Here is a 15,109-nt window from a genome sequence, read left to right on the forward strand (position 1 = left end):
TAGACAGGAGAGGTCTGCTGCGCCATGTGAGTAGCTCCTTGGCTGGACAGGGATCCAACTCATGCTGTAGAGGCTGCTGACAGCTTCATAGTGCTGTGCTTAACCCCTTGCGCCACCAGGGAAGTCCAGTCCATGTTTTCTAAGTCCTAGCAATATCAATTTTTGGGGTCTCAGTATGTACATGACCCACCAACATCACACCATCTCCTATGCGAACAACACTTCCCAATGCTCACCATGCAAATTCTCAGAAGGTCAATTTTAGATATTACTGAAAAAAATGTCCTTTGTGTCTATAAGAATTCGATGCATGTCTGCAACTGATTAGAATTAGCTGTGGATACAGAGAACTAGGTCTGATATTTTCCTTTGTGAGGTGACCGAATGGAGAGAGAGCAAAAGGTTTTTGTGAAGAAGACAGAAGGGAATTCTCCCATCCTCATCACAGAAGTTCTCTTCAGAAGAGATTCCTGCTTCTCATCCCCACAAAAAAGGGAAAATCTGTGTCTCTTACCTGGGGCAGACCCTGTGTCTCCCTTCTCCTCATCCTCCTCTGTGTAATATGCCAACCTAGTCGCTGAGTCTTCAGACAGGTTTCCTGGTGGGGAGAGAACATCACAGACAGAAATCTTTTGCCATAGTAGGAGACCCAGTGTCAAGGTTCAGAAGATATGGAGCTTCAGATTTGTAGGGAGAGGCCTAGGAGCTCCTGCCTTGGGAGGAGGCTGAGAGGTTGAGTCTATAAATGTGAAGGAAACCATGGTCAGCCCAGGAACAGCGGGGAGATCCTGGGACACACCTGGGCTGTCCAAAAGGTCCTCCTTATCCGGCAGAGCATAGTTATCAATCTCCTGGTACAAGGCCTCATCTATGACATCTTCGAAAGGAAGTGAGGCTGCAGAAAATGGCACGATGTCAGAGAAAAGTCCTAGAGACAGTCCCTATACAACAAGCAAGGCACATGGTGCTCTCCCATGCCAACCCATGGGGGTTCCCTCTGGGCTGCCAGAGCCCCTTCCTGAGCTCTGTGGGACAGAGACAGCTTTCCTGACACTGATTGCGTCCTACACTCAATTCCCACTGACATTGTTCTCACAGTAAGTCATAATTTTTGAGAGGTTTTATATTCAACCAAGGATTCAGCTTTCTCGAATCTTAAAGGCTACTGTAGAGAAGATGCTTTTTGCCAGTCTGTGAGGGTGGAGACAATACTGGGGCACTTTCCTTGGTATCATAACTGGCTTAACACCTCCCACGACTTCCCTTTAGCATCCCCATGGCCGACCTTGGTGCTCTGCTCTCCCTCTGTGCAGCTGTATCCCCAGGATGACCAGGACCAGGAAGAGAAGGGCCCCTAAGATGATGCAGACGATCCCAGGCAGGGAGAAGATGCCCAGGCCTGGAGCTGAGTTTGATCTGCTGCCTGAGGACAGAAGAGGGTTGTGAGGTTGAGTGAGGGTTGTAGGTCCAGGAGAGCCCTTCCCCACCCGCCCTTGTCTTGCTCACCCACTGAGTCCTCATCCATGAAGTTAGCACTCAGATACATGTCTGGGCCTGAACCCAAGATGTACCCATACGGATCCTGCCCTGAGATGTGCCAGTTGTCTTCTGCATCTGTTTCTAAGGGGTTTTTATAAAGTGAAGTGGATGAAGTTTGGGGGCATTACGGTTACAAGAGGTAACAGGACTGCAGCACCTGAGTATGGGCCTTTCCTGTGCTGACATGATTAATTTTCCAGAATTATGTAGATGCTACTGCACAGGCCTCTGAAAATGTGTGTGTGCCTCTATCTATGACTCAGAGAAGAAGAAGCACTTACTTCCAAGAGTGGGCTCGATTCTTGTCCTCTCACCTGGAGAGAAGGGGAGAGAGGGGTCATCTACTGAGCTGCGTGAGAAAGCCCCAGGTCACCCCAGGTCTGGCACCTTGTTCTCTCACAGCTTCCAAGGCATCAGGCAAGAGCCTCCAGGTGCCAGGCCCAGAGCAGCACGTGAATCCAGGAAGAACCTCGAGATGCCAGCACAGTCCCCTCTTCCATCCCCAACAGCATCGCCCACTCACCCGAGCACCTCACTCCTGCGTCCTCCTCGTGCTTGCAGTCGCTCTGCCCCCAGGGAGCCGCAGGGCACTCCCACAGGGAGGACTCCCCGCCCCTGCACCGCACCTCGTCCAGCCAGATGCTGCCATTTCCAGGCCCAAAGGCCGCCGCCCGCGGGGCGTCCAGCGCCGAGCCACAGCCCAGCTGCCCGCACACCACGTGGGCCTCGGCCAGGCTCCAGGAGTCGTCGCACACCGTGCCCCACGCCCCCGCGTGCCACACCTCCACGCGGCCCGAGCACGCGCTGTCTCCTCCCCGCAGGCGCAGCTTCTCCCTGTCTGCAAGGCCAGGGGACCCCTGTTAGGGCCCTGCTGGAGGAGGAGCCCCAGGTGGACCCGGGGAGCTGGGAGGAGCTGATGTACCTGTGCAGGGGGCTGCAGATGGACAGCTCTTGGGCATCCTTTCTGTGGAAACAAAGGGGGAGTGTTGGGTCAGCGACAGGAGGGGTGCTCTTGCCCCCCAAGAAGGTCCAATACAAGCAGCTGAAATTAATTTATCTTTGTCTGTCTGTCACTCTCTGTGCTCCACAACTAACACACACACACACAGATGGAGCTCTCCTAGAGGAAAGACCCTGCACATCTGACTCACATCTGTGCTCCTGCTCTTAGCTCAGTGCCAGGTGCCCCACAGGGCTTCATTCAGCATGTGTGAGTGCAGAAAATTCTGTAAGCACTGGGCAGAGGGGACTGATCAATCGCGCTGAATGAATAGATGACTAAAATCTAGTGAAGTATAGTTTCTTTATTATTTATGAGTAGACTATTACAGAAAATACAAAATCATTCAGCGGTCTGTTGTACTAAAAAGAAGATATTTATAAAATAACACTAGAATCACAGAAATAATTCATGTTCAACACTCCACTTACACTTTTTTAAGGAAAAATTACGTAACAGGGGGCCTCCCTGGTGGTTCAAGGTTAAAAGGCAACCTATGCAGCTATCCACAGCCTCTGCAGCATGAGTTCAATTGCCGGCCAGCCCGGGAACAACCCACATGGCACAGCAGACCTCTCCTGGCTCTCACTCTGCTCCCCTCAGCAGTGTATTTCATCAGTCTGCCTATTCTGTTCCCCACTCTGTCTCTGGTGAATCCTCTCACCCCTCACACCTCTGGCCTGTACCTCAGCTCTTGTATGCATAAATAAATAAATCTTTTTTAAAAATGTATAACAGATCAACCAAGAAAGCTGGGATTCAGATCACTCTTAGAAGTGAGCAAAGCAAAAAGAGAGATCTGGAGACCCAAGGTCTCTGCCCTCTCAGCAGTGACAGTCAAGAGGATAAACCAATTCCTCCTTGTGAGATCTGTTTCCTTGCACCTGCCCATGAGAGGTTGGGAGGTCTCCGCTCTGCTCCACTCTGCTCTGCCTTCCAAGGTCCCCTGCCTCGCTCCCCCTATCTTCCTTCTCCTCTTGCCACGACAGAATTTTCTCAAAATCCAATATTACATTGACCAGGATCATCTTCCACCTCCTCCTGCCAGGACTCTTTCTCATCCTTCCCCTCCATCAAAGCAGGACTTCTCCTCTGGCCCCATGTACACCTTTCCACACATTAATCTCGTGGCAATGAAACTTCAGCCTAAGGAGAGTTTTCAACTAGGAATTTCCTGCTCCATGAAGGCAGAGATTATATATTCTCTCTTCTCTGTCCTCTGACCTGGAATGCAATTTTGATTCTACAAGACTGTTTACTCTCTGCCAGCAGACGGACCTGGAGTCTGACGAGTACAGATGCATTTCGATGCAAAAATTCAGGAGCATATGAGACACAGAGCATGGGGACCTGGCCCACTTATTTCAAGGTGTTCAGCATAGCATTTAGCTAGTCCTCATTCACTACAATTCCTTAGATGTTGATCAGAGGATTATTCACACTCCCCACAAATTCAATATAATCACCTGGTATTTTTCACATGCACTGCTGTCAGCACAAATTTCCTTATATTTTCCTCTAAAACAGGTTTGGAACATATGGATTAAATTATTATCCTACTTCATTTTAAAGACCTAACTTAAACTCATGAGCTGGATTTGAAAATAAACATCACTAGTGACAGCCTATGGGGTGATAACCGACACATACAATAGTCACCTGCACATGTGATCGAAGCTTCCTCTTCTGAAGAGCACGAACTGTATTTCCAAGGGTCAGAAGGACACTGCCAGAGAGACGTATCAGTTTTCCTACATCGGATTCCATCTACCCACCGGGGTCTAGACCCTTCCCTAACAGCAACCAAAGAGTTGAGGGTCCCACTGTCCCCACAGCCAAGCTGTCCGCAGATCACAGACAAAGTCATGGCATCCATGGGGCTGCTGCACACACTGCCCCAGGTCCTGTTGTAGAAAACTTCCAGCCACCCAGCACATTCCTGGTCCTCGCTGACCATCCTGAAGGCCAGGAACTCTGAAGGAGAAAGGGGGAGACAGGGCACCATGAGCACCCCACTCAGTGCTCTGGGCTCTCTGCAGGAAAGAAACGCTAGATGCTGCTTCCTGACAAACTACAGAATCTGCAAACGCAGGTGTGGTGATTGGGGTGGGGGCAGACAACTCCACCAAAGATGTCTGCATCATGATCCCTGGAAACTGTGCATATCATCACCTAACATGTGTATACGAGACCTTGCATGAAAAGAGACTGTGCATGTTTACAATAGCTAGGCTTTGGAAACAGCTCAAATGCCCAAAAATAGATGACTGGATCAAGAAGATGTGGTACATATATACCATGGAATATTACTCAGCATTCAAAAAAGATAAACACATGCCATTTGCAGCAACATGGATGGCGCTGGAAGGGATCATGCTCAGCGAAATAAGCCAGAAAGAAAAAGAAAAATACGGGATGGTCTCACTCATAGCAGGAATCTAGAAAACTTAAATAAGGGACTAGGAAAATGAATAACTATAAGAAAGTGAAAATCAAAATCAACAAAAAACTATGAACCAGAGACACTTTTTGGGGGGCGGGGGGTGAGGGATTGGGGTCAGAATGGGGGGGTTGCAATTGTATGGGGAATATAAAAATAAAATTTATTATTTAAAAAGAAAAGAAAAGAGCCTGTGCAGATGAACTACGTGAAAACCTTGGAAGGTTTTAACCTGAACATTGAGGATTAACCAGGTGAGCCAAGTGTAATCCCATGTGGGACCCACTGTCTGTAAAAGTGCTGGTTAGAGAGAAAGAGGTGATTATAGAGAACAGTGAGAGATGTGTAACACTCCTGCTCTGATGATAGAGGAAGAGGGCTCTGCTGTCTCTTTAAGACACTGTGCTCAGTGTCTCCCCCATACCCTCATACTCTACCCCCAGCCCCTGGACAATGTGCAGCACAGACCTGAGCAGATGACCCCGGCGTCCTCCTTGTGCCTGCAGTCATGGCTCCCCCAGCCCCGGGATGGGCACTTCCACACCTGGGACTCCTTTCCTGTGCACTGCAGCTCCTCCAGCCAGATGGGCCCTGATCCCTCCCCGAAGTGAGCAGAGACCGAGGCGTTGAGGGCCTCCCCACAGCCCAGCTGTCTGCACACCACGTGGGCATCACGCAGGTCCCAGCCATCATCACAGATGGTGCCCCAGGAGCCCTGGTGAAGGATCTCCACTCTGCCGGCGCAGGGATGGCCTCCGTCCACCAGGCGGAGCTGTGTGACGTCTGCGGAGAGAGTCAGGTCAAGGAGGCATCTAACCTGGAAGGAGAAGCTGTCCTGGTCCTGGAAGGCCCTCACCTGAGCAGTTGGCTGTGCCCTCCTCTGAGGGTGCAGAGCCTGCTGGTGGAGACGGGGAGTGGGTGCACATGGGCAGCACCTGGGTCCGGTTTCCTGCAGAACAATGAGGCCAGAGGGTTTTTGTGGTTGAAGAGCAGAAAATGAATTAAACTACATGATAATCTAGTGGAGAGAGCTGAGATGAACATTTTAACAAAACACTCAAGGCATCACTATTTTATAGTTCACTTTCTCTGTGAAATTGTACCCCCCCAAAAACAATATTTCTGTTTTTAAGACAAATATGAGAATCACTAAGAATGTAGTTAGAAAAGTGGGAATATGGCAATAGTGTTGAAGTGTTGCTGAGCTTCCGGACAGTGAGCATTTTGGAGCCAATGCTCAGAGAGAAGCAAAGAACAGAGTTGAGCCTATTTCCCCTTGAGATCTGTGTCAATTCAACATTATAGATAAATTATAGACATGACTCTGAAAACCTCACAAGTGATTTGAAAGCAGGAGTAGTAAAGTGGGAGATCAGAGGAGAATATAAGGAATAGAGCACAGGAAGAAACACTAGAAAACATGAAAGGGGCACAAGAGATATGGTAAAAGGTTTAAGTCGCATATTTATGAAGTTTTAGATCCTTAGATACACAAATGAAAGAAGGAAATATGGAATATAAAAATCTATTATCACAGTGAGACATTTCGACATCCTGGTGCTTTTTAAACACATACACAAAATTATTTGCTAAGGTGTCCACTGAGCAGTGAGATCTTTGCCTCATTCCATTGCACCTCACTGATCTTCATGACTTGCTTATAGGCAACATGATGCAGTGGAGACAACACTGCTTATTCCCTGAACCAGAACAGAAAAGTTGTGCAGGCTCCCCAGCCCATCTGAGTGTGCATGCTTTAGGGAGCTGCTCTGTTCAGCCTGTCTTGGGGAGAGGCCACAGGCAGGGGGTCTGCCATCCTGTCATTGAGCATGCTGGTTCCCAGTTCAGGGAGCTCTGGCATGACTTCAGCCCAGATAACTTCAGCTATGTGAAACCACCAGAGAGAACCACCACTGAGCTTCCCCAAATTCCTGACCCAGAAATCACAGAAAAATAAAATGCATTTTTTTTCTGTCGCTAACTTTTTGGGGAAAATTGGTACCATAGCAATAGCAGCCAGAGCACTTATCATGAGATCTAAAAAGGAAGAGAAATGCTTTTCTTCAATTAAGCTTCTCCTACAGAGAATTTAAAATGTGTGTCTGCAGGACATGTGCGTGGATTTGAGAACATATTCATTCACAGGAGTGACGACTTGATCCTTTGGTGTCAAGGCAGTAGGAAGAAGTAAGAAGGGTTTATTACTACAAGTCTGATGGGCTAGGAGGAACTATGTTGAGGAATAAAGGAATGAAGAAAATGAGATTGGAAAAAGTAAAACAAATGATTGCGTCCCATGATCATATTTTGAAAAATGTGTATTCAGAAGCCAAAAATGAAAGATGTGTCACAGTAACTGAGACAAAAGCTGTCAGTAGGTATTCAGAATATCTGAATTGTATGATTTGTTTAATCTGACCTCAAAACAGAAGAATACACATTATTCTTCAGAGCATGTAGGCCATATAGCAAAACTGATTGCATGTTATGGTAAATGAGTTCCAAATGTTTTTCAAAGGAAAAACTAAGAGAAAGTCATAAAAATCATGTATTTTGACCACAGACAATTAATCTAGAAGCAAAAGAAAACTGGTAAAAAAAAATTAAGCTGTATTAAAATGTACTTCGCATGCAATGAAACAACAACATTAGGAGTACAGGGGATACATTTTGACAAATACTTGTATCTACATAGCGCACTCTTCACTCATGAGCCAGTTTTCCCACACACCCTGCTCTTGTTAGGGGGAAAGGATGTCCTGAGCTAATCCCATACAGGCTTTGTGGACTCCACCCCCACTCCAGACCAAAGCCATCAAGACATTGGGAAAGACAAATCCCGTCACCACCAAAGGGAAGGTGGCTGGGACCTGAGGGTGGAGTTAAGTAGCCAGGTTTGGTATAAAACCAGACACGTGGGCCTTGGGGTCGCTCTCCCTCTCACCTCCTGGCTTCACGGCTCTTGGCTCACCGCCTGCCATTGGGATTCCAGATCAGTGGAAACGGTAGGAGGCATTTAAGACTTTATCTCCCATTTTTTTCTCCCTAAATTGTACATTTCCTCATTTCCCCTGCCCTTGTGAATAAATCTTTTATTAACCTTTTGTGTGTGCCTGCAGTGGAGTATTAAGTCCCTTTTAAACATGTGGGTGAGGATCCACAGTCAGGCAACCTGTTTTATATCGGGGCTGCCCTGTAACACACTGAAGGACCCGAGCACCCTGAGTGCAGCTAGTCCCTCTCTCACCTGAGCAGATCACGGAGGCTGTGTTTCCAGTCCTGCAGTCAGGAGCACCCAGGGCAGTCACCGGGCAGTTCCACAAGGAGGCCTCAGCCCCTGAGCAGTGAAATCGGCCCCACCAGACCTGGTCAGCTCCTCCCCTAGAGTGTGCTCCTTCAGGGGTGGACAGGGCCAGTCCACAGCCAAGCTGACGACACACAACATGGGCATTGGCCAGACTCCAGTGGGAGGCGCAGAGCACACTCCAGTGCCCTGAAATATTCATCTCCACCTGTCCCTCACACTGAGAGCTGCCGTTGTTCATGAGCCGGATTTCGGTGTATGCTGGGAGGAGAAGACAAGGCTTCAGCCAAAGCTCATGTGTTTCTTACCCCAACATAGTAGGCAGGGAGGGTGAATCCTGCTCGGGTCTCACCTGCGCAGACAATGTGAACAACCCCGCTGTGGTGACAAGTGCCTCCAGGACAGGGCACCCTGCGACACAGCCGGAGCAGAGGCTCCTGCCCTTCACACCAGAACTCCTCAGCAAACATCAGTCCATCTGACTCTCTGATGGGCACGCCCCCCAGGACAGATGCAGCCTTGCCACACCCCAGATCTGCACAGATGACCTGGGCGGTGAGGGATGTGAAGTTCCTGTCAGACACTGGAGTCCATTCTCCTCTGGAATGCACTTCTACTCGCCCTGAGCAGGGCCCAACCCCTCCAGCCAGACGAACAAATCCTAGAGAAAAGAAAAGTGAGTGAGTGTTCACAACCCCATAGTTCCACCACCAAATCACCCGTGCACCATCACATAGAGCCTTGTCTCTTCCTTCCCCTGTTTTTACCTCTCTCTCCCCATCCCCTGCTGTGGCCTCAGATACTTTGGTGTCCTTTCTGTATTTATTGGAATGTACATGCAATTTGTACAAAACTGAGGTCCAGGGAAGAACCTGGCTGATGTGGACCTCCTCCCTCAGCTCCTGACAGGCCCCTCTGAAGAGAGTGAGTGAAATGTCAGGGCGAAGACTGGGCTCTCACTGACAGCGCCTGTCCAGCAACGTGTCTATTTACTGGATATCATTGCCACTATCTGACCTTTGAATGAAAGGTCAGGATAAGGTTCTAAAAATCTGGCTCAGTACGTGAAATGGCAGGGGGAGAAAAGACAGTTTTACCAACAGTCACTGAGGTTGGAATTAATCCATTTAACGTAATACCACACAATCCCAAAGAACCAGATAAGGAAAACTGAAGGTAACAAAGCCCCCTTATATTTTCAGTGCACTGTAGAGAACTGGCCTTCATCTGGATCATAAATTTAAAGAGATGAAGACACACTGTTACTTCAATCAGAAAAATTAGAGGCACCCAAACCCACAACGAAAAATGTGTGGCACTTTTATTGATAAATATCATTGTGTTTACAAAAGACACATTAATCAAAACAAAGAGACACCCCACTGATTGGGAAAAAATCTTTGCACTCCATATAACTGACAAGGGACTGATCACAAAGATATTCAAAGACCTTGCACAACTCAACAAAAACAAAGTAAAACTCCAGACAAGAAATAGGCAGAAGAACTTAAAGGACACTTCTCCTGGAAAGCAAATGGCCAACAGGCATATGAAAAAATGTTCAACATCCCTTATCATCAGGGAAATGCAAATCAAAACCACAATGAGATACCACCTTACACCAGTAAGAATGGCACATATCAAAAAAACAAGCAACAACAAATTTTGGCGAGGATGTGGGAAAAAGGAACTCTCCTATATTGCTGGTGGGAGTGAAAACTGGTCCAACCACTGTGGAGAGCTGTATAGATGTTCCTCAATCTCTTAAAAATGGAGCTACCATATGACCTGGCAATTTCACTCCTAGGGATCTACCCAAAGGACACAAAACCATTGATTCAAAAGAGCACCTCTACCCCTATGTTTATTGCAGCACTACTTACAATAGGTAAAACCTGGAAACAAGCCAAATGCCCAAAAATGGATGACTGGGGCCTCCCCTGGAGGCGCAGCGGTTGAGCGCTGGGGTGCAAAGCTGCCCGCAACTTCTGCAGCGCCCGTTCTTATCCCCGGCCACTAGCGAGAGTCCCAGATGGCACGACAGACCTCTCCTGCCACGCCCGCTGCTCCCCTCAGCAGTGTATTGCATCAGTCTGCCTGTTCTGCACCCCACTTTGGCTCTGGTGAATTCACTCACCCTCCTGTGCTTCTGACTGTACCCAGTGCTTGTATAAATAAATAAATATATCTGAAAAAAAAAGGTAAAAATAATGGATGACTGATCAAGAAGATGTGCTATATATACACAATGGAATACTATTCAGCAATCAAAAAAGATAAATTAATGCCATTTGCAGCATCATGGATGAGCTAGAAGGAATTATGCTCAGTGATATAAATCAGAAGGAAAAAGAAAAATATAGGATGATTTCACTTATCGGAGGAATATAGGGGAATGAAGTAAGACATCGGGGAAAAAAATTAATAACAATAAAAAACACAAAAAAACAAACAAAAACAAGCAGACAATCATAAACCAGACACATCCTGCACAGGAGGAGGAAGGAACGTAGGGAGTGAGGAGTACAGGGGACTGAGGTGATGGTGCACAGGTGAATTGGTGGAGGAAATTCTATAGGGATTACACCTGAGTGGTGGGGGGAAGCAAACATTGTTTAAAAATGAACAATGATGTAAAATATACATAAATAAATAATTTTTTAAAATAGTAATGTCTTTAAATACATGTAAATAATACTGGAGATGCACAAGCACTTTCTCCTTATTTTAGCCCAGAGAAGCAGAACTCAGGGAGATTCTGTCAGAGAGTGACTGGTTCAGGATTATTGAGTGGTGATGGAGCTGCTTTGGTGAATGTTTCACGCTTCTCACAGCAGCTCCACGTCCCAAGTTCCTGCAAAGCAGCTCATCTTCCTTCAGGCCCAGTGTAAAGTATATGCCTGGTCCTCTCCCCTTGGTACTAACCCCATACTCTTGTCTCATAGGGGTGACCCCACTTTCCAATGCAGCCCATGTGAAAGAGAGACATCACATGAGTCATAGGTGGGATCTCGGGTCTAACCTGAGGAATCTATTCTCTGCATCCAAACCTGAGTCGGGAGAGCCCCAGTTTTGCACACCTCACCTTCAGCTTAGCGTTATTTTGGTCAGAGGACATTCCCCTCTCACTATTAAGGCCTTAGGATTTGGTTTTCTCTAGAGAAGCGAGGGAGCAAGGGTGACCTGATTGGTTGTCACCACCTTTCTTTCCTTATTCCTTCCCCTCTGACCAAGATGCCTCCTCTGTCCTCCCTGCAGCTGTGACTCATCTGCTTCAAAACCAACTCTCAAGGCCTCTGACCAGCAGCCCCACCTGCCTCTGATCCTTCTGGGTCTTCATCCAACCTCTGACTGTTCTGTTGGAACAGAGCACTGGGTGCCTGAGATGTGGGAAATGTCTCCACAGGATGTGTCATTTGGCCACCAGGGAGCCACACAGATGAGGTATCTTCTTTGAACACAAAACTCATCCTCCACCTTGGGACAATGGGGCTGCTCTGCACCTTGAAAGCCAGAGGTGGTCATGGTGACCTTCCCCTCAAGGGCAAAAGGGCAAGGAGAGTCGGTCACAGGAAGTCCAGAAATGGGCCAAGATTCAGCCTTTAATTGGGAAATGATGAAATGGAGACAGGGCAGCTTTAGAGGAGGCATCTCCAAACTCAGCACAGGTTTGCTACCTGGGTAGAGAGAGGCCATTTTGAGATGCCCCTTCATATTGTTGATTCAAAATACAATTGTCATTTCAGAGCTGTTCTGAAATGCTGGGAATGTGAATGCTGGGAATGTGAATTATAATAAATCAATGTTCTTTTCTCTTCAGGAGGTTACATGTAGTAGAGGAAAAATAACCAGTAAACAGATTTAAGACTTTTGAAAAGATTAGGAGATGCCTCGACAGCAAAATGCAAGTAGGGTGCTTCAGAAGGCAATTTATTTATATGAATCAACCCCTCCTCAGGCAAAATGAAAGTTGTGGTCAGACACATCCTTGTCTGGCTTCATGCTGTAAAGATACCCATGTCCTCAGGCACAGATGGCATCTACACACCCCTGCATCCTCATGCTGCTCAGGAAACCCCTTATGTGTCTTCTCAGCTCCCCAGCATTCCCCTCCCTCCTAGCTACTTTAAATTGCTTCCTACTCCTTTTTTTTATTTTTCTATATATTTATTACATATTTTTTCATTTTTACACAATGTATGCATTTTCATCTTGGTTATATTCCCCATACAACTGCACCCCACTTATTTTGACCTCATTGCCTCCTCTCCCCTCGCCCCCGTAGTGTGTCTCTGGTTTATAGTTGCCTGTTGATTTTGATTTTTTCTTTATTATAGTTATTCTTTTTCCTGGCCTCTTATTTAGGTTTACTAAATTACTACTATGAGTGAGACCATCCAGTATTTTTCTTTTTCTTTCTGACTTAATTAACTGAGCATGATCCCTTCTAGCTCCATCCATGTTGCTGCAAACTGCATGTGTTTATTTTTTTTTGTTTGCTGAGTAATATTCCATTGTGTATATGTACCATATCTTGTTGATCCAGTCATCTATTTTTGGGCATTTGGGTTGTTTCCAAAGCTTAGCTATTGTAAACAGTGCTGCTATAAACATAGGGGTGCAGGTGCCCTTTGGAATTAATGTTTCTGTGTCCTTTGAGTAAATACCTAGGAGTGGAATTGCTGGATCATAAGGAAGCTCTATCTTTAGTGGGTTAGGAATCTCCACACAGCTTTCCATAGTGGTTGGACCAGTGCGCATTCCCACCAGCAGTGCAGGAGAGTTCCTTTTTCTCCACATCCTCGCCAACATTTGTTGTTGCTAGTTTTTTTTTAATATGAGCCATTCTCACTGGTGTAAGATGGTATCTCATGGTAGTTTTGATTTGCATTTCCCTGATTACAAGTGATGTTGAACATTTTTTCATATGCCTGTTGGCCATTTGCATTTCCTCTTTGGAGAAGTTTCTTTTTAGCTCTTCTGCCCGTTTTTTGACTGGATTATTTTCTTTGTTTTTGTTGAGTCTAATCAGCTCTTTGTAGATTTTTGTGATCAGTCCTTTATCATTAGTGTTGTGTGCAAAAATGTTCTCCCAGTCGGTGGGGTTTCTCTTTGTTTTGGTTATTGTCTCTTTTGCTGTGCAGAAGCTCTTTAATTTGATGTAGTCCCAGCTGTTTATCTTTGCCTTCACTATCACTGCTTCGGGTGATGTGTCTGTAAAGATGTCTTTGAGGTGCATGTCATGTAGTGTTTGCTTCCTACTCCTTAAAAAATTTGTTTCTTCCCTCAATCCATTCTTCTCAAATACCAAAATGCAATTCATTTTGGGGCAATGCAATAAAATAAATCTATGTAATTTCTTTACAAAAAACACACAGACTAACATTTTATTTCCTTCACTATTGACCTGTCAGTGCATGGCTACTTAACCTCCAAATTTGAGTTTACACAAGTGTCTTGAAAGAAAATAGAGTGTATTCTCCAGTACCAATGAGTGAGACTATGACCCAAATTATTTCATCTATAGCTTTTTGGTTTTACTGGCAAAAGAACAATGAATATTTATGCTTAATTTTAGAAAGGAGACATGAAATTTGGCACAAATACAATTCTCTGATTTGTTCAGTGATAACCCCTGGGTCTCTAGAGCTCTTACTAAACCAGTAAAACCAGATCTCGCTCTATCCATACAGAAACTATTAACCAGGAATAGTGCATCCTCATTCTGTTTCTCCCAATAATAGTCTCACTATACAAAAGGAGTTAGTGTGGAGATTTACATAAGTTTACTCTTACAAAAAGTAAATTTTGAAAGAATCATGAGTAAGTTTTAATCAGGATGATAATAGATTAAGTTCTTTTGTCAGGTAAGACCAATACAGAAAGAAGGATGAGCAGTTTCTTTAGGAGTAAAGGATGCTCATCATTCACAGAAGCTTTTTGCCCTCAGGACTATGGAGAGATGGGATGTGTCTCAGACCTCTCCAGCCATCTATCTCTGCTGTCCCAGCAGACACCAGCCTCCTAGGAACTTTCCATTCCCGCAGCCCCTGAAAATGCACTGATCATACCTGAGCAGATGACTCCTGCATCCTCGGTATGTTTGCAGTTGTGTTTCCCCCAGCCCTGGGACTGGCACTTCCACACGTGGGACTCCTTTCCTGTGCACTTCAGATCGTCCAGCCAGGTGGGCCCTGATCCCTGCCCGAAGTGAGCAGAGACTGTGGCCTCCAGCGCCTCTCCACAGTCCAGCTGTCTGCACACCACGTGGGCATCACGCAGGTCCCAATAATCATCACAGATGGTGCCCCAGGAGCCCTGGTGAAGGATCTCCACTCTGCCGGCGCAGTGATGGCCTCCGTCCACCAGGCGAAGCTGCGGGCTGTCTGCGGAGAGAGTCAGGTCAAGGTGGGGGGGCGACATGTAACCCGGAAGAGGAAGGCTGCCCTGGTCCTGGGGGCCCTTGGCCTGAGCAAATGGCAGTGCCCCCATCTGAGGCTGCAGAGCCTGCTGGTGGAGGCGCTGTGCTTGCTCTCGACAGCACCTCGTTTCCTACAGCAACAAGCAGCACAATAGAGTTGAAAATAGGAAAGAACAGGAGAAAGGGAATTGAAAACAACTAGTGAGCAGTCGGAGAGAGCAGGTGTGACCAGGTCCCGTCAGAATAACCTTGATGTAAAGTCTACACGGCGTCTGACATGGTGTCCCGAGATGTCAGAATCTCTGCCCTGAGCAATTAAATGAGTGCAGAGTGGCTGTAGAGGCTTACTAGCTGGTGGCTTCCTTATAAATTACACCCATTTCCATGCTATTGAATAAAGGGAAC

At 46.6% G+C, this 15,109-nt stretch overlaps 1 protein-coding gene across 1 annotated transcript in view; it reads right to left on the bottom strand.

The window, feature by feature from the left end:
• LOC311185462 (antigen WC1.1-like) overlaps positions 1-14,706 on the bottom strand; it is a gene marked incomplete at both ends in the record, with an annotated part of 85,142 nt that extends 70,436 nt beyond the window's left edge. Inside the window, 6 exon segments of the mRNA XM_084256087.1 lie at positions 4,199-4,513; positions 5,448-5,762; positions 5,836-5,928; positions 8,227-8,544; positions 8,636-8,944; positions 14,355-14,706. Coding sequence (XP_084112213.1) covers positions 4,199-4,513; positions 5,448-5,762; positions 5,836-5,928; positions 8,227-8,544; positions 8,636-8,944; positions 14,355-14,706 — 1,702 coding nt within the window.
• Between the last annotated feature and the right edge of the window lie 403 nt (positions 14,707-15,109).

This window comes from Talpa europaea, assembly GCF_964194135.1.
Source record: "Talpa europaea genome assembly, chromosome: 15".
NCBI classification, from domain to species: Eukaryota; Metazoa; Chordata; class Mammalia; order Eulipotyphla; family Talpidae; genus Talpa; species Talpa europaea.